At 41.5% G+C, this 20,500-nt stretch overlaps 1 protein-coding gene across 3 annotated transcripts in view; it reads left to right on the forward strand.

Annotated features, from left to right (window-relative positions):
- Window positions 1-615: 615 nt before the first annotated feature.
- mylk4b (myosin light chain kinase family, member 4b) overlaps window positions 616-20,500 on the forward strand; it is a 30,686-nt gene continuing 10,801 nt past the window's right edge. For 2 of the 3 annotated variants that reach the window (XM_047587943.1, XM_047587944.1), the window contains exons 1-2: window positions 616-869; window positions 6,239-6,491. In XM_047587943.1, coding sequence (XP_047443899.1) covers window positions 805-869; window positions 6,239-6,491 — 318 coding nt within the window. In that variant the 5' untranslated portion in view covers window positions 616-804. Of the gene's footprint in view, window positions 870-6,238; window positions 6,492-8,717; window positions 9,056-20,500 lie in introns of those variants that run through there. The other variant, XM_047587945.1, reaches the window with a different exon arrangement.

The raw sequence follows: 20,500 nt of genomic DNA on the forward strand, positions 1-20,500 counted from the left end.
AATTTTAAGGCAACAGCTCCTTATTTTTTAACTGTGCGCCAACTTTGATCACTCAAGAACAAAACCACTTAGAGCGATTCTGACTTTTGTGATAGAAACTTCAGAGACTTGACTTTCAAAGGAGATCAAGACCATGCATGAGCTCCAAAAACGTGCATGAACAGCATGCATTCAATTTACTTTGAACAAAATTAGTGTTTTTTGTTTTGTTTGTTTTGCAAAAAGTCAAGTAATTGACAAAGAAATAAAAAACGAATGGAGCTTTAAACAAAAAAGTAAACAACAAACTAGGTTGTGCCTTTTTAAAATCCCCCAGTCTGCGTCTGTATCTTTGCTGCCATGTTTCCTGCTCTCTCTGTGTGTCTCCCTCCTGTCTCGGCCTATCATCTGTGCTCTTGGAGAGACACATTGCACTCTGGCATTCCCGCCATTCCATTATAACGAGCCACGTTCTCTGGAACACTTCCTCAACTCTGTCCCTGTTTGTGGTCCCTGAGGTCCCCCACCTCCTCCTCCTCCACCACCTCCTCCACCTCCTCCTCCTCCTCCCACCCACCCTCTTTTTCCCTCACCCGCCCCTCAAGTGCTTATCCCTTGTCAGGCCGTGGCTCCCAGCGCAGAGAGCCACAAGCAGCCCCAGCAGCTTATTGAGCTGATCATCTCCTGGATCAGTTTAGCGTTCAGAGAAGACAAGAGCATCCAGCACCTGGACCTGAAAAAACTGCAAACAAAAGAAGAAGAAAAAACAGAGCTAGCAGAAGAAGAAGAAGAAGGAAATCTGGGGATACGCACTCCATCACACCCATGAGAGACATGGGAGGCAAGGAGAAGACCATTTTGGTGATTGCAAATGTGCCAAACTACCAAGGGTGAGTTTTCTCGGCTTTAGCAGCTCATGTCGGTTAAGTTCACAATATGTCTTAAAGGAAAACATATTTCATCTAATATAGGGATATTCTGCCGACCGATATCGACTGTTTTCTTACAAATATTCATTAGAAATGCAAAGTGAAGTTTAACTTGCGTAATCACCATGTTTTAAATTCTAACACCTCCTCTCCAGCGGTATCTGTTGCATCCAGCGCAAGGTGCCAGTCTTGTCAAGTTACCCAGCATGATGATTTATTTAGGGCACGTTCGCTCTTTGGCCGGCCGAGCTCTGAAATCTGATTTGGCAAAATGTACTTTATATATATTTTAAATGATGCAGTTTAATGGAATGAATGCTAAAATTACTGGTTAGCTCATTTGTTGAATATGAAGAATGAGTGAATGAATGCGATGTGTGTGTGTGCACATACAAGGAATTTGACTCCAGTCACTTTGCTCAATGGTACAAGACAAAGCACTTAAATGAGTATAAAAATAAAGCGTAAAAAAAAATAGAAAAACTGTAGAACTTAAATTACACTTTCAGAATATATTATATATTCAAAGATATTTTTCACATAACTTCATATATTTAAGTGCAGCACCTTAATAGGGCAAAAAATTATAAATAAAAAAGTGAGACAAATGTTGTAACTTTGATTTAAAGCAGAAAAAGAAACTCTATCTGCTGTGCACGCAAACGGTCTTGACTTTGTCCTTGGCAAAAATGGGAAAGTACATTTGGTGGAAGCTCTATAGTTACAGGGTTCTGCAGAGGTCGCTGGGTTGTTGTCAATGTGAACGACTGGAGGGGCTGTGCGCACTCAGATCGGTGTGTATGTGGCATCTGTGCACACTGTACATGTGTGTGTGTGTGTGTGTTGTGTTTGGATTAAGTGTCGTGTGATGAGTGTGCAGGATATGGGCATTTTTAAGGGAACCCAGCAGGAGGTTAGTTCACTCATACATGTATATTCCATGTCCTCTGTGTGTGTGTGTTCTTATTTAAACATTTAAACATGTGTGCGTTTGCATACAGTATATGTATGTCTGTGTGTGTATATATATATATATAAATATACAGAAGGATTTCAGGGTCTGGGTTTTAAGTAACGTTTTGGCCCCCGTCTGCACTGCGTGAGCTGGCAGCCTGAAAAAGAGGGAATGCCGCCTTAAGATGCAGAAACATAAACCTGTTGATCACCTGATATAATCGTGTCAGCCTGTCAGTGGGTTTAATTCGATGCCCATTAGCGAGAAGCAACCGGGGTGGGGGGTCATTTGAGTTTCCTCTCTAATAAGGCCGAAAATATGATCAGTGTTTTTTTTGAAGAGGCCGCAGTCACTCGAGGCGTCGCTACATCTTTACGTTTGAATCGTATTTATTTTCGAGGCGTGACGGACGACAGATGTAGTCGGATGAAAACGTTCTGTGCTATTCTATTCTCTTCCCCCGTGCACACACACACACACACTCAGACACCTCCCCTGCATTCCAGTGGTTTATGGGCTTTGATGGCTCTTTCCATGCGAGTACTAAACCAGGACAGCAGATGCCCCAGAGAAAAAGATAGCACCCCGGAGTGAAGACTGTCTATTCGAAGCCAAACCCTCCTGGTCCAAGCCAACTGCTGCTAGACCCTCTGTCCTATAGCCTTAAAAAAAAAAAAAAAAAGTACAGTTAGGCCATGGATTACTTTTACATAAGTGTGTACTATGTATGTGCAATGCAACGCATGCAAATGTGTCCACATGTGGACCTGCATGTAGGAGACGCCGTGTCTCCCCGCACCACTTAACGTTATCTCATGTCAAGAGCGACTGCAGCGTCTGTTTACCGAGCGGCAGAGATCATTTTCGATATTTTCTTTTCTGGAATGTGCTACATGACACGTTGACTGAGCAGCGAAAACATCTGTACACGTTAGATAAAGAATGAAAAGTCTCGGAAAAGTCACTTAGAAATTGCTTTATAAATATCAGGTAAGAAAAACAAACTGTGAGAAGAAGAAGAGTTATCTGAGTTAGGTTTAAGTTAACCATATCTCAGTATATCAATAAGCAAGAATAATGCTGCATTCAGGGTACCGACGATGGGAATTTGGACGTTATTATGGTGTGGTGAACCGTCAACCAATCATATGTGTATGTTTCACCAGGAAATGTTAAAGGACACGGGCACTGGAAACGCAACAAGGGAAGTGTCGGCGTTTCCATTACTCGTAGAAATGCGCTAAACCTAAATATCGCAACAAAAAACATGTAATGAAAACACCTACATTTGGAAAAACCTCTCAAATATCTGAAGCTAAAACACTTTTACGCTCTCATGAGGTGGTTTTTCAGATGTGTCGTTATAAAAGTTTATTGGAAAAGTGCAAAGGAAACATTTTTTATCCATTTTTTTTCATCACCGTCGTCGCCGGAGATGACGCAGTCGGTCATGTGACCAGTTTCATTTGAAGTCCTCAGAGTGAAGTCTTCAATTTAAGAGAATTATGCGATATCACGAGACTAGACTTTATCTTTCAATGGAACCGCATGCGAATCCAAATTTTAGAAATATCGCTTTTCTTTTGTAAAAAAAACCTATAATGGAAACGCAGCTACTGCCGACTGACATTTAAGTTCCTCCACTTTGTATTAGTTAGTCTAAAACGAAGCTGAAAATGTCTGAGCTTTCCTGAAGACATCACACCACTTAACCAAGTGGGTTCTTCAGTTTTAAATCTTTAAATACACATCACAACATGAATCCAACATATTTTGGTAACGGGATAAATGGAGGTTGCATGGCCGTTGTTGCACATATGAATGTTTGAACCTGTGTATTATTTGAATCGCTTAATATTGAATGCAAATAATGATAATATTAATGTATATTTATAAGTGGCACTAGCAGAGTTTCATAAAACACATAGTAGGTTAATCTCTCCTTCAGTTTGCGGGTTCTTGGTCTGAAAAAGGTAGAACGATGACATAGAGGACACATCCTGCTGCCACTGTGTCTCATTGTCTCCGTCTCTTTTTGATGCCCTCCATTGTTCCCAGCTTGTACCCAGTACAATTAGCCTGTTGCGACAAAGCCACAGCTATGTATATACTCTGATACAGCACTTGGCCACAGTCCTGGAGCACGGACACAAACACGCCCAAAGCATCTCTTTGCCCTCTCCTCCAATTATCATTATCATCGCGTGATTTATATCCCACAGTAATCATCACGGTTTGTTTGTCCATTCTTTTATCCCATATAACCAGCCAGTCTAAACACATTCTTGGATATTTAATAGCCGGCGGCTTGGTTTTCAGACTCTCATCGCTGCACTCGTGTGGCACACTTGGCATTTTACGGGGGGCTTTTAAGGATGCCAACCCTTTTTTTTTCTCCTGCTGCTCCTTCACCCATCTAAACATAAACTTGTGGACTCACACTCGCCCTTCGGGGTCTTCGTGATTCATTGCTACTCTAAGAGTTATGGGACACATGCAGTTCTTCCTATCGGTTACATGGAAGGATTATGAAGGAGAAGACAGACAGGAAACCCCCTCTGCCATTTTGTAGAGAGGGATTACCACGGGCCGCCAAGCAAAGCAAACAGACACAAACTACAGCATTGCTCGGAGAGTAGTAACACACTCAGTACGGCGCGCACATAAAAACACAGCCGCATACCGTACACAACACCCTTATGTAACGCGCCGTTAAAGCAACAACTGGAATGAGTCAAAGCGACCACAATGGAAAGCAGCCTAATCGGCTTTAATTCCCCGTCTGCCTGGCAACGAGCGTGGCGGCGGCCGCTCTCAAGTCTTAACGGTTTTTTAAATGTAGGCTATTCCTTTTTCTGGTGATAGCGTGCCCCCTCGGCCGTCACCTTACACCCCAAAATAAAGCTCTTTAAAGTGAGTGACCCGAGGTCAGCCAGCCTCCCGGGGCCGTGAGCCGTCCCAGCACCAGCTGACGCCGTCAAAACAGGCACGACGGCAGTTCCTGACAGATCCTCTTCAAAACGATCAAAATTCGAAGGGGACGCGCCGGGTGACGGTCAGATGTGACAGCTGTTATGTCCCAGAGTGAGTGATGGGAGTGAAAAGTAGTAGAACATCAGTATTCTACTCATAACACCTGGATTTGGTTTGTTTTTTATTGTGAAAATCTTAAGATGCACATGTATTAGCAACAGATTGCTTATAGATTATCTATCTATCTTGCTACCTGTTGAACTGATCATGAGGTGAAGATATAAATCAAACATGCACTAGTTTTATCTGGAGTCTGGACACACAGACACAAAACACCTAATTTGGCCTAATTGGCCTAATTAATTTCCTCGTTAAACTATGACAAGATCAATTAAGATAAATTGTAGATGTGTGGAGGACGTGTGTTGCCTCTAAATGGCAACAAGACGATGAATTTACAGTTTGTTCTGCAAAAAAATATAAAAAATTTAATAATTTAAATGACGCACTTTGTTTGACGCATTCAAATCAATAAAAAGCTGTTTATTTTTAGGTCGTGTAAACGTATCTGCGGCCTTAAAAGCGTTCCTTCCAAGTTACGCGGAAAAGTATGGTACAAATATAAAAAAAAAAACAGAACTATTAAACGATGTGTCCCACATAAGGAGCAGTGACAGGTGTATCTGTGTCTGGCTGAAATCCTACCCTGAGAACGTTTATGATGCTGGAGGACGCCTCTGGCCGGTGCACACGCTCTGCATTAGATGCTCACGCAGCCACTCTCTGACCTCCGTGATTGTCAAAGCAAAGGCAGAACGTTTACACTCTGGAGCTAAAAATATTCCCAGTGATCTTCCATGACTACCCCAGATCCCCCCCCCAACAGGTAGAGACGCAGCAGAACACCAGCTGTCGCCAGCGGGCGTCACGGCGGATTTCTCCGCCACATCATCAGTCATCTCGTTTGGATCAGAGATGCCGCGGCGCTGCCCACTAGAGGCCCGGATCAAAGCAAATGTTCTGCGCTGCTATTTAAACTAGAGTTGGGCAACAGAGCTTCTCCTTTACTGTTAATACCACTTGTTGCATTACACAAATCATCAAACAGAGCTACTTTACGTTAACCGTATTTGTAAAAAACACTTCTTTTCAAGCTAGCTGATGTACGTTTTGCTTCTCAGTTCAAAATGTTAAAGGATTTCTAAGTAGTTAAAAAGGAAAATATTACACTTTAGGGGCTTTAATGAGGTAAAATTGGTCTCTTTCTTGACAAAGTGCTCACTTCAGCTCAAGTTTAGACTAAATAAATATCAAATAAATTCATTTAAGTTTCATTTAAATCAGAAAGTACTTGGTAACTCTCATATTTAAGAAGTAAAAAAAACACTTTCTGTAATTTCAGGAAAGACAAAAAGGCTCCGTGTAACGAGTCTGTCTCGGGAAAGAAGAATGAGAAGCTCCCGCCGTCGGCCGTGCCGCCGCCGATACCCATGTCCCCCATCGTCGAGAAGATGGAGGGACTGAAGGCCATCCGTAACCGCAGCAACAGCCTCCGCCTGGGCCGGCTGGCCTTCTACCGCCACCTGGAGAAGGTGGAGACCATGCGCTGTTTCTGGGAGCTCAAACACGTGGAGATGGAGGCAAAAACCCACCAGGTAACACACAGAACCAAACAGAACCATCGCACCAAGCTATAGATAAAACAAGCATCCTCTCCTCTGGTCCACTTTAGTCCACTTCAGTCCACAAAAGTCATATCAGGCTATTTCTGGAAGAATGCAACTGTTGATTCTGTTTTAGTTTTAGCTGAAACTTGCAGCCAGTGATATTATTGTGCCCCCTTATGGACACAGCCTGAGCTGCAACCATCTGAATGTGCAGTGAGAGGAAAAAGGGGGAACTGAAATAACCCATAGCTGCCTCTACTGCACCTGTCACAAGGCCCGACCTGCCCTGACCGGTGGGATACAGCGTGCAGCTCACTAGAGGGCGCTGCAGATCCGTTAATGTTCTTTTATTTTTATTTTTTTATTTAACTGCCTGTTCTAACCTCCTCAACCTCTTTAGACACACGTTAAACCCACAGACTGAAAGGAATGTTTGGCACTTTATCAAGGACACGGATCTAGTTGCCGCAAGATGGCGGCGCTGGACCGCTCACGCCTGCAAGAGCGTCTGTAAATATGAGCTCCTGTTTATGTCAGTTATGATCCGGAGAATGTGTTCGCTTGACTTCAGGTAATGAAACCGTGAGACTATGATTTCACAGAGATAATCTTTAGCTTCTTGTATCAGTTTTTAATTTAACAAGTTGTTATAAATTAGCACATTAGCTGCTGTGACATTAATAAAATACATGATGATTTGCTTTATCTCCCCTTGATTTAGTATCTTACTTGTTGTTTAAGGAAGAAAATACAAGTTATAAAATAACTGAAGAGAAAATACGATAAAGACACATAAACAATTGGATGCCACAACTAAATGAAGAAAAGCTGCACACATTGTGAGCATTTCTTTCCCGTGTTGCACCCCTTGTTTTGCTTATTTATTGTTCTCTCCAGCTATAAATCAAGCTTTCAAAGCGACCACCAGTTCACAGCTCAAGAAAAATACTCAGGGTATCGCCTGAGGCCCCCCTTTGTAACTTAAGATCCTCGACCCGTCACAGCGCCCGGTGTACGACTCTCTTCGCCTCTACCTCTGAACTCTGACCCTCAGCTGCACCTTTACCCCTCCACCTGTCTCTCCGTCTGCTCTCTCCTCTTTTAACTTTTCCAATCCACTCCTCTCATTCGCTTGCTTTAGAATTTAAATGCTACAAACTTTGTCCCGCACTGTTGTGAGGAACGTGGTCACAAGATCCAAAAAGTTCTCCTCAGATTTTCTCGGGGGGAATATTTTTCGTCCCAGGGGGTCAGGCTGTGTCACCCCGGCGACCGTTGACCTGCTCCAGTCACAGCTGTTGTTGCCTGTTAAATCAAACTTGCTCTCCGAAAGTATTTTGAACAAGGTGTGGACACCTGCAACTTCTCCTTCGTTGTTCAAAATCATTTTAGTAAATGTTATGCGTCTTTTCTGGACGGAAAGTTCCACGAGGAGGAGGAACAGGATTTAAAGACACATGTTAAGGCACCACAGTCCTTCACGCTGTAAATCTGATCTGCCTCACATTCCAGCATCCAGCATGAAACGTCAGCTCCATCCAGACAGATAGCTGTCACACACACAGAGAGACACCGTGTCCCGAAGAGAGACTGCAGTCCTTCGGGGACACCGCTAACGGAGTGGACTAGTTTATGCTCGTCACTCGGAGATGTGTGCTAAATGCAATAAAACTCACAGCGGTGTAATCTAGTCCAATTTAACACATCCAAACATTTAAATTGACTTAGTGCCTGTAATCCACTGAGAAACACAACCACTTCAGCTCTTGTTTTGTTGTCAGCACGTGGTCACAGAAAAGATAAACTTAGCAACGCGCACGGACACGGGGGATTGTTTACAGGAGTGCATGCTGCTCTCGCACTCGTTTGCCATTATACGCATCCAACCGTGGCACATGCACATGACCGCGTTTCGTTTTGTGGGGCTTAAAGAGGCAGATATGCCAAAGGAGCATGCATGCGTGAAGTGCTGCGTCCGAAGTTAAAGGATACCGCAGGGGTCTCGCTAACATGCCAGCAGCAAACGGCAGCCGGCATCTGATTCTGCGTACAGCAACGACACCCTGAACCCGACGCCACCTGTCCCATTCTCGTCTCGGAGACAGCGTGTTCTCTCCTTTTAGGTCTTGTGGTGGGAGGTAGGGAGGACGCTGGGTGGAGGGTGAATCGGTGGGTGGGTTGGGTGGCTCGACAGTGCAGAAACCGCAGAAATCCTGTCCTTGTCTGTGAGTCTGTGGCGAGCAACAGACTTCAACGCACTGACACGAGAGCCCGGCTACTTCATTAGCAACGTCTCGACCCATGTCAAAGCCTCGCTGCTGCTCGTCACCCACGATTCCTTCGCCACAGGCGGCACAGAGGCTTGAGATAAGACAGGTTGGACAAGCAGGGGCAGGAAGTGAAAGGCTTCCATCATGGAGAGCCTCCTGAAGGATAAGGATATTTGGATTTTAGGGAGCGTGTGTTTGGTGGCCACTTTTCTGTGGCGGCGGCTGTGGAAATTATTCTCCGTCAAGAAGAGGGGAAGGACCGCGTCGTCCGCAGATGCACAGGTAATATAGAGAGAGACGAGTCTGGGCCACACTGTGAATCTGGAAGCAGGCAGGCCTGAGGTTCATTCAATGAATTCTGCATGAACCAGAAATGGAAGTAAACGGTGTAGCTGGGTTTAGATGGAGTCAAATTGGTTTACGAGCCCAAACAGAAAGAAAATGCTTCATAAAAACACTCAAACTGAATGAGATTCAATTCGGTTTCACAGAGGTAGAACGTTCCTTCTCCCGAACTGATCGAAAGTCAAACGGTGAAGCAGAACGAAGTCAGGCCGTGGTCTGTCTGAGCATGCTCTGTCTTGAAGTAAAAGCGCGGTGACGTTTCCTCAATTATAGACCTTGTTTTTAATAACAACTCTGAAAGAACTAGACGTTATCACACACTTAGACGGCAGAAGAAACAGAAATATCAAACTGTTTAAAAACGTTCCATCAAAAATTAACTGAAGCTGGGATAGACTGAAGCGTGGAACAAATTCAGAACCGCTGGGAAACCCTGAAGACCGACTACTTTAAGACTGAACACAATAGGAAAAAAAGTGGACATGACCCCACAAATTTTCTGAATTAAGCCGTTGCTTTAATAATAAACTACTGCTATTTAGACGCGAGACCAGTCACATGATGTTTTCATCGATCGATCTGTAAAACGGACGTTACGATTAAAAGTAGTGGGACATGTGAACATCAGATCAGAAAAGAATCTCCTCACATGTAAACAGTTGACCTGAAACCTTCAAATGCCAAAGAAATGCAATGCTGATAGTTTCCTATCTTGTCATTTTGATTTTTAATGTGTGTTTAGGTAGGGAAGAAACTGAAAAATAAATTGAGTCATTATCAGTACAACTTCCTTCTTTAAAACACTTGACACATACATGAAAAAATTTAACAGAACAAACATGACGGCCATTTACATTCATGTCTGAATCATAAGAAAATGTCTTTACGTATTTGTTTCATCTTTTTTTTCCATCAGTGACGTCTATTTTTTATACTTTATGTTTTATTTTCATTCCATCCCTTTTTGCACTATTCAACTCAGGAAGTTGTCAACAACCACTTTAATGGCATTTTCATAGTGTCATGTCAAGTTTTCTTTAGTATTTGTTACACAGTATTATTTTTTATAATACTATATTTATTTATACTTTTATCCTATTTTATGTTTTTTTTTATTTTTTATTATTTTATATTTACATTTTTTGATTAGTTGCTGCATCTTAAGCCTTTTTCAGGACGGACGTGTCAAAATTCACAATAAAGTTGGCATTTTTTGGATCTTTCATGAGATCAGAGGCAAAATTAAAGGTGCTAAAGCCTTTTTATTTGTCATGAATGAACAAATTGATATATGTTCATTTTCTAATGGCTTTCAAAGTCACAACAGGGCATTTTTTGTCTGCATTTAGACTTCTTTGCTTGATGACCTACAGTAGCTCCAGCTGGATTAGTTTAGTTGCTGGTGACATTGGTATTTTGGCTACAACACCATCGACCTATTAATATGGCCCAGAAAAGGGCTTCCCTTGAATAAAGGTTTACGCACTAATGAGGACTTTGAGTCTGAGCTGTTTAAGCTGAATGTAAACTGCCAGTAAAACGTAATCATTTCAACAATCTGTGGCATCGGTGACATTTCTGCCGCGTGTTAAACATACTGCTTTGACAGAACGAGGCAACAACAATAGTATTTGGCAAGTGAAGCCATATTTCATCGCTCTGCGGCCTGAATGAGTGCAGGAGTGTCAGTGGAAAACATAACGTCATCTGGGAGTGACACCTAAAATCTGTCCAACAACATCTAACTCATCCAGACGAGCCCATGTCCTCTCCACTACAGCGCCCTGTACAAACCAATTTATAACAACTTTATTGTGTTAACGTTATCCAGCAGGAAGTAAATGTAATGGGGTCCTCATAAAGTGCAGAGCTGTGATGCTTATCAGCAGTTAATGCCTGTCAGTTTAATATTTTTATGAGTCCATCTTGTGGCCACGCTGACAGTGGCCTTATTACTTTTAGATTTATAACCCTGTTTATCGGTTCTACCACCGTGGACATTCAACAGTGTCAACATGTTGTCAAAGCAACAATGAGGAAAACACTAAGAAGAAGACTTCAAATTAAAAGATTTCAGCAGCAGGTTAATCGTCTTTAAGCGAGATCTGTCCAAGGTGCTGAAACCTTATATTAAACTTTGTTTATGTGGCCATGTTCCTCTAACTGGGACGCATGTGAAAACTACTTTAGCTGTGAGTAAGTTCAAGTTTTTAAAAAAGCCTGCAAAAAAAATACTCATCAGTTAAATCAGGCAGTAAAGTCCACATGTATTTGGTTTTGACATGTTTATGTCTGCATTTAACTCCTGTAACTTTCGATAATTTATCTTTTAATAGAGCACAGTATCTCAACATGGATTAATTTAATCAGCAGCTATTCTGTTTACCATTTATTTTCATATGAATGGTTTCTAAAACGTGGAAAAATGAAGATAACTGTGTGTTATTTGTGGGATTAATTATCTTATGTAATCATTTCTGTGTAAGTAAACCACACCTCAATTACTTAATTGTGGTTGTTTTAATAACCAGTTTCAGCAGACACCCAAATTCAGAAACCATTCACGGGAACGAAATAATCTGTAAGTGGGCTCTGTGCTGTATTTGTGTTAACTCTTAAACAACCTTAATGTTCGCGTGAAAGGACTTTAATGGAGAGAATTTGTTAAATAAACGATATACTATAAACCGAACACAAGTTACCCTGGAGAATAATTACTTAAATCCCACGAAACCAATACAGACAAATGATTTTGTACAGGGTTAACTGCAGCTTGTGTTAATGCGTGTGAGCATGGCTACTGTGAGAAGGGCTTCTGCTGCCTCGGATTCTTACACTCACATAGCGCAGACAAAATTAGCACGCAAACAAATACAGGGAGGGATAGACGAGAGCCTATAATGGTTTCATATGATGGATTCAAGAGTTTAGAAACACAAAAAAAGTCTTTTTATGTTTTTTTTTAATTCTGTAGAGCTTGTGAACTCAGTTAAACCAACTATTTTGTGGCATTTATTTTGATGAATTAGTCTTAATCTGATGTATGAGGTTGTATCTTGAGCAGAGTGCATAAGAAATAGAGATTTCCATGTAAAATAATATATATATATATATATAGATATCTGGTGGTTTGACACTGATGAATCTAATGTTAAAGATTCACAAGAGGATATTTTCTTATAAAATGCGGTTGTACTGATGCCAAAAATCAAAAGTAGTCAAAAACCAAAAAGGACAATTCCTTTTAGCTTTCTGAAAGAGGGAATCTGAATTTCTAGTTTTTGATCAAACACCTAAAGACAAAATTCACCTTATAATTAAAGATATTGATGTTGTACATAAGCACAAATGAATCAAACGAAAAGCAGAACTTTTCAGTATGATGTGATTTCCAGAATCTCATAAAAACTGGGAAAGATTTGGCTTTCGCACAGAATTAAATAAAATTTAGACTGTATATTTGCAATGATTAGAACTTTAGAAGGATACATCAGTAGACTGCAGGTATTATATACTTAGCTTAAATGGATGCACTATATATTTACTTCATTTTTAGAAGCAGAGTTGAACATTGCCTGTAAGTCCTCATTTGGGATCAGGTTTTACTATAACTGCAGAAAACTCTACCTGGATTTGCAGTTCAGTTCACTGGTTACAACATCTCATAGAGGGCCTACAGAACCTACAGCTTTCCGGCTCCTTCTTCATCCTACTTTACTTGGTATGTGGACTCGAAGGGAATGTGCTGTTTTCGCCTGGACTCCTCTGGCCTCTCACAGAGTGTCCACTTTCAGACGTTTGCATAACTCACTACCAGCTGATACAAGAGCCTACAAACAGAAATACACACTTACTACACAAAAATACCTTTGAGTGTTAAGAATTATCCATAAACTGTAAAAAGACAACTACACTTGAGAAGAAGTTTCACCACTCATCCAAATAGCTTGTTCAGTTCTAAGTGACTGGTAAGAAGTTTGAGGTTTAAATCACTGGACGTGTTTCTGTAAACAACCAGAAACTGGATCAACTAATTTTATTAAATGGCATGTGTTTTGACCCAAGAAAATTAAATGATTTATCATCTTGTTGTCGGGCTAAGACTTATCCCTGGGTATTCTCTCTTTGGAATAGCTTGTCAAATAGGTCAAACGGGAAAAAACAATACAGATTTAGCTATAGAGGCAGGGTACAAGTTGCCGGTCTAACACAGAGACAGGCAACCTCATGACTGAAACTTAGGGCCAATTTAGAATCACCAATTAACTTAACGAGCATGTGTTTGGATGGTGGGTGGAGGCAGGAATAGAAAGGGTCCAGTCAGCCAGGAGATTAGTTTAACTGTGTACATAACATTATGTTATAGGACGTTGTCACACAAAACCAGTGCATTTGGAATCTCATTTCACTTAATATTACTTAATTTTGTACACGCGTACCACTAGAGCTCAAAATGTGCTCCTAAATATTTCTTTACATGAATGTTATAGCAGCAAAACAACAATTCATGGCACAATGGCATAAGTACAGCTAGGCCACAGTGTTTTTCTTTATTAGAGAATAGCAAACAAGTGAAGAAGGGAGTGATCTGCTAGTTAGAACAGTAACAAAATCATGGCATGTGTATAAATGATCTTAAATGAATGAAAAAAAATCGTTATAATTAACTGTATTTATGTGCTAATAAGAACGAACACAAAAGGGAAGAAAACAGGATTGCTAGGCTAACTAGCTGGGTTAGCTAGCGAGCTAGCGTTTAGCTTAGCCATCAGCTAGCTGCTTTCCGGTTTCGGTGGATTTTTGGAAAGCAGTCTATAAACACAACAATACTTTACATTGATACTACTTACGTTGTAGCTTAAGCAGAAAACACCTGAGGTAATAAATTACGCATAACAGCCATAATTGCCGAGAACATGGTGGAAAAGCACTGCCTTGTATATTGAGGAAACTGCCAGCAGTTAGCATGACCTGCTAGCTAAAGATTAACGAAACCATGTCAAATGTATAAAATAATGTATCTTAAATGAATAAAACTAACAAATACTCGTTATAATTAACTGTATTTATATATGTATGTGCTAATTAGACCCAATGCAAAAGTGAAGTAAACAGGACTGCTAGACCTATATTGCTTGGTTAACGTTACCTAGCGAGCTAGCGTTAAGCTAGCAGCTAGCTTGGTGGTTTTGGTGTTTTTTTTGTAAAGCACTCTATAAACACAACAATATATTGGCACTACTTACGTATAAATAAATAAATTCCCGAAACACACTGCCTTGTATATTGAAGATGTAGCTAAAAGCTGAAATATGGGGCTAAAGGACTCAAGGCTAAAGGATTTCAAAGTGCCAGCTTTCGTAGAAACGTCTTAGTTATTAGTAAAAACTGACATTTTCCAATAAAAGTAACTGCTATTCCTATGTTTCACACAGTTTTAGTAAGATTTGTGGACATAACACCACACTGAGGCAGACAACTATAAAGAAATTGAGCTTCTTTGAATGTTAACATTTTCATAATGCACGTCTTTACACTAAAGCAAAGAGAAATATTCATGGCTGCCATTGTTTATAAGTTAATACACTGTTGTGTTACTGGTCTGGTCTCCTTGAGATCATACTGGGCTGTTATGTGGCCCCTCCTGAACTAAAATGAGTTTGACCCACCCTTGTGCTAGAGGTAAAGTGTGTGTTGATGCAGAAAAGTCACTAGAACAATGCGTTGTGCTAACTAAAACTATTTAAAACAGGCGAGTCCTGACAGGTGCACACAATTCGGTTAATCATGTGTAGCTGATCTCAAATAAAGGTGTGTCAGCAGTAGTGCAAAAGACAGGACAGCAGCACAAACAGGAGAAAGAATAATCGACTAAGTTACGTCACTTTTGCAAAGAGTGCTTTGTGCACGATTTGTAAAGAATGAAAAACAATGGCTGTCTGGCTTCAAAGTAGGCTCATTATAAAACAAATAGTCAAAATAACATTTATCAGTGAAGTACTGGAAAGTGATTACAGAAATTTAGCTAAAACATGCAAAGTGGAAAGCACAGTTTAGCTTGAGGACAGCATGTACTGAAGTCACAGCTGTCACTGCCAGTCATGTTTACAATGTGTCACCATGTACAGTAGATATTAAATTTCAAGCACTGACTTGTGAGATTTGTTTGTGTGATAAATCAGGTGTTCAAAAAGTGTACAGCTTCCAAATTCACCAGGTTGTCGTCAGGGCTGTGGTCAGCTTGTGCCATCTAGTGGTAGGAAGACAGAAGTGGATCTTCCTCTTGGCTATTAATAAGAGTCTACTTGCTCTTTGTTTGTGGTTGTTCACATGTGTTTCTTGACTCGATGTTTTGTTATTTTATGAAATGCATTCTGGTTTATTCAATTTTAACCTATATTATTTCTACAAAAACTGCAGCAAGGCAGGACAGACCTAAGAGCAGTCACCAAATTCTAAACGTTTTGTTAATTGCTGTTATATATATATATTAAACTAGCAAAAAAAAAGATGCATTAAGATGTAAGGCTATGCCACCAATCTGTGCTGACACTCAGACACATGAGATGCTCTGCTTTAACTACCCACTAAGCTGTGTGTATGTGTGTGTATATACAGTATATGTGTATGTGTGTGTGTGCTTTTTGGGGTGACAGCCATACCACCAGGTCAGAGGTCACCATTTATCATTCTGCATCCTGTCACGCCCAGTTGTCTTCACATTGCGTAACACCGACAGCAAGCAGCAAACTGGAGATAACCGAGGGAAGCTGGTTACCGTCTATTTACGTGCAACGTACTTATGTAACATATTTACAGGTCCTTCCACACCACAAATACACACACACACACACACACACACGCTGCTGACGTCACGCCTGTTCCATGAAGAGAAATGTTTCAGACTGAATGTTATCATGGCAGCTGGACCACAAAAGAACAGACTTGTCATCGGCCAGTGGTGGCAACGAGATGTTTGTCAGATCGAAAAGCAGCAGGTGGAACTGCAGAAATAATATGTTTCCACACGCCCTAGATAATTAGCATCTAATGACGATGGAGAACAAAAGCGCCCGGACGCCAGATAAAGACACTCGTCTTAGAATATAACCTTTCCTGACTGGAAACAATTAAAACTTCACTCAAAATCACCTACATGGCTCTTTCTGATCTGTTTTTTTGCTCCTGCTATGCCAGTTCCTGTAGGCTAATACAGTATTTGTGGCACAGGAATATCAAACCGGTCTCAAACGTTGCAAAAAGACAAATTTAAATTAGTGTCTTGGACCTGCAGAACCTCCCTCATCATTAGCTTTTCACGCTGCACTGATCAAACCTACTATCTCTCCACCTGGCTTTCTTCAAGCAGACGCGTCCTCCCGTATGAGCTGCACGATATATCATTTTGCAGAGTTCAAACAAAACATTCACTCAAGAAAATTCTTCAAAGGCACTGGTTGTGGAAAAAGGCCCTTTTTTTTAATCTCTCAAATAGAGAAATCTCCTCAGCACCTTAAGCCCTTTTGTGTCCTCTCAGATTATTCTCCCATTTGCCAGTTCATTAGGTACACTACTGAAAACAAACAATCAAATCTAAAGGTAGTAATAAGTATTTGACGTTCATTTGAAATAACTGACAGAGCTGTGGACCGACACTGTTTTCCTTCTGGAGGCTCTAGAATATTTCTTCTATTCTGTTCATATTATAAGACAATAGTCGTGAAGGTGGATTTCGTGCAGGACTTTTATATTAGAATTAGTTTGTTTTCCCGTAGTGTACGTAATAATTTGGTGTTGCTGCAATATTTTTGTAACACAAATGTTAAGTTTGGGGGAAGACTGTTCAAAATATATCAAAATAATACATTATGTTCATTTTACAGAGACTTTCATCCAATTTACACTATGTGTGTGCAAAATGTTTCTTTTGCATTTTGTATATTTGTATCTAATATAGTCGAGCGATCTAATTTTTCCTCATCATTTATCTGAATTAAAGATGTAAATGATAAAAAACCTGCGCTCTGAGTCTGATGTTTCATTGTGGCTCACAGCAGTATCACACTGTGCTTGGACACGATGACAAGGACTCTCTGAATGCAATTATTTGCAACTATTTTTACTCTCAGCGAGGCGGGAGTCGTAGCGATGGAGAATCCTACATGGGCAGGGGGATGCCCTTTGGGCCCCACGTCCTGGACCAGGGCCTTGGAACATGCCAGACATGAGAGAGCTGTTGTCAGTGGGTCCAACATGTCTGGTTTATTACTCGGCCTGTCTCATTTGGGTTCATGCATTTGGTTTGCGGTCCACCTCCGTCTTCCTTTCAGCTCCGGTGTCGTTAAATGCGGACCCACGCATCGGTCACATGTGACACGGTGTATAATTGTGGCTCTGGGCTAAAGCTCGTTGCGTCCATGACCGGAGTGATACTGGATTACTGGAAAGCCTGCAGCAGGAGAATAAGCATCGTGTATTGTCTGCGTCTTCCTGTTGAGTAACTCTATATATATGCGGTGAGAGCTGCGTCAGTGTCATTCCCTGCAACGCTCTCGTCTTACCCTGTAACCTTTCCTGACTGGGGAGTTCAGAGATTGTTCAACAGGGAACAGTTAAACCTCCCTCAGCACCAGACCGATCAGCCACCACTCTGCTCCGACGTGACCTTTCTGTACTGGCTATTTTGCAGGATCATCCTGCTGTAACGCAAGTTTTTCATACGCCTCATATGGTGGTTGTGGTGCAGGGAATCATTCAGATGAGTCCCATGAAAGTATTCCCTCGGTGGCACCTGGTTGAGAAAAGATCCCGTAAACTGAAGCTACAGTCGTGACTGCAGAGGTCCGAGTTCAAATCTGGCCTGTGCCATTTGCTGCATGCCATTCCCCCTCTCTCGCCACATTACTTCCTCCGCTGATGACTGTCTAATTAAAGCACAAAAGAACATTTAAAAAAAAAACTGCTTAGGCTCGTTTGTCGGCTCGATTGTCGTGACTTGTCCGTCTGCACTGTCGCCCGGGATGCACCAGTAGCCTACGACACTGGGATTCGTCTGTTCTCAGTCGTCCAGGTCATGGTAATCCAAAAGGCGTTTGAAGAAAGGCGACTGGACTTGTAGACATTTTAACAAGTCCAGTTGCCTTTCTTCAAACACTTTTTGGAACACCGGGATTCCCACAGTGAAGCTGTAAAGTCTGCACGCGAACGGTCGTTAAATAAAGTCACACTAATCTGAATTTTATATCGATTATTTATCATTAATAAAGCCATAAAGTGCGAGCATAGACGGATGCAAAGTCCCAAAGTGCTTCACTGCTACGACACAACTCATAAAAATTAAAGCAGCAGATTAAGAGAAGACGGTACGATAAGTACATTTTCAGTAATGATTTTAGTCGCAACAAGTGATTCAGGAACAGTCAGAAAGTTACTGGCAGATGATATGTTTAAAATAATAATAATGATTAATAATAAGATTACAGCTTTACATATGAGCAGTAAAATCCAAAAATCAATTCTAACCGGTGAAGACCGACAAGAGTTTGAGTGAATTTTAGTCGTCCAGTGTGGAGGGTGTAGTGTGTGGATCTATGTCTTGAGTGTCAGTGGCAGTGTTGCCAGATCTCGTGAGTCAAATAAGCAACCAGGCCTGTGAAAACAAGCAACTTTTGCTACTGTAGGTCTATATTTATATATCTTATAGTGCTTATTTTATTGTTTCCATATTTGTAGGACTTTAGCCAGGAGCTACCGCCCAAAATTCCATAATGTACACACAATATGATTCTCGAATCTTGAGAAAAATAAATAAATCGTGGGTACAGATTGTCAATTTACATCCGTTTGGACAGGTTGGTAAACTGTGTGCAGTCACTGAATCCACTCCTTTTAGTCCTTTCTCTTTCCCGTGTTTCGTCAAATTTGTCCCGGACATTGTTCCTCAAAAACGCTCCGACATACACTTTAGAAACAGGCCCAAAAAAACAAACAAACAGCAAAACAAAAACGCAACTAACAGTATTTGTAAGTAACTTTACAGGAAAAACAAGCCCAAGTTTGCACATAGTAAACAGACTTGGCAACAAGAGTAGTAATACTAGTTTTCCCATAGTTCACCATAGAGGTAACTTCATATTTCAGGCCTCTTGTTTAATATAAAATGCTAAGACAAGAAGTTATGAGTATCATCGTAGATCTATTAGGGGTGAGGGCAGTAACGCGTATTTTGGTGGAGAGACTGTGAACATTTTTGGAAACCAGACGGATGAACAGTTGAATGTCACTGAATATGAGTCACTAGTGTTTTGGATGTTTTAATTTCTCTCTTGTCAACACCGTGACTCCAAATTGTGTGTCAGAAGTCAACTGTTGGCTGGCAAGTTTCCCGACGGGAACGTTACAAGTGTGAATATTTTCAGTTAATCCGGTTGTAACAGAAAGTAGTGTGTCGTCAAACTAGTTCATCGGTGAGAGCTGGCTCCGTGAATCAGTGCTGCAAACGTACGTCTGATGTAGGATGGTTATACTCGGGCAGTCCTGCAAATCAGAACAATACGTTTTAGGGGAGATCCGTTGCATTAAGTTTGTATTTGTTATTGAGGGATCCACGGACCTCAGTGTGTCTTGATTGAATATCTACAGTAAAGCTTTGCCACGTCTTCCTCGTTCCTGCTCTCCCTCATCCGTTCAGTGACAAAACGTGTATTTCCACATCACGCCTCCGTGCCCTGTGTGCACTTGCCTTCAGTGTCTCGTTTCGTACTCACCTCCGCCGCTAAATAGGCACCGGGGGGATACGAGCGTTAACCCTGACAGCTGACGGGCCGTCTGTGCAGTGGGAGCTGGTGCGAGGGGACCGAGTATAGGTCAGGTTTTTCCGGTGCTGACAGATGGAGGCCGGCATATAGGCGCCGACCCTTTGTCACCCCGCCTGCTCCAGATAGCGCCGCGTAGAGATTTGGAAAAGTCTGAGGTCAACGTGTGAAAGGCAGACACGTCTCAATAATACCAACTCGTATGTGTGTCAGGCCTCCCTGTTTGATTCCTCGCAAATAAAGCGCGGAGTAAGTTTCCTCTCTCGCAATCTCCCTTCTCATCTGCATCAGCAGGTCCCAGGTGTTGGGGGCATCTCCAATCTCACGAGCCTAAATTTGAACCTACTACACCAAAACCTTTCCTCCTTTCTTTGATATTGTTTCCGTATAAGAATCAGCCGTATTTCAATCTGGGAATTACTTCCCGTTGACTCATCTGCTGAGTCAAAACAAGTCAGTTACGAGAACCGTTAACCGATGTTCAGAAATACTCCCGGGGCCTTTGTCCTCGACTGAGCTCCGGGTGGTTAGTGCAGTTTTTACGCCCTCACACACACAAACGCTCACA

This window comes from Mugil cephalus, chromosome 6 (assembly GCF_022458985.1).
Source record: "Mugil cephalus isolate CIBA_MC_2020 chromosome 6, CIBA_Mcephalus_1.1, whole genome shotgun sequence".
NCBI classification, from domain to species: Eukaryota; Metazoa; Chordata; class Actinopteri; order Mugiliformes; family Mugilidae; genus Mugil; species Mugil cephalus.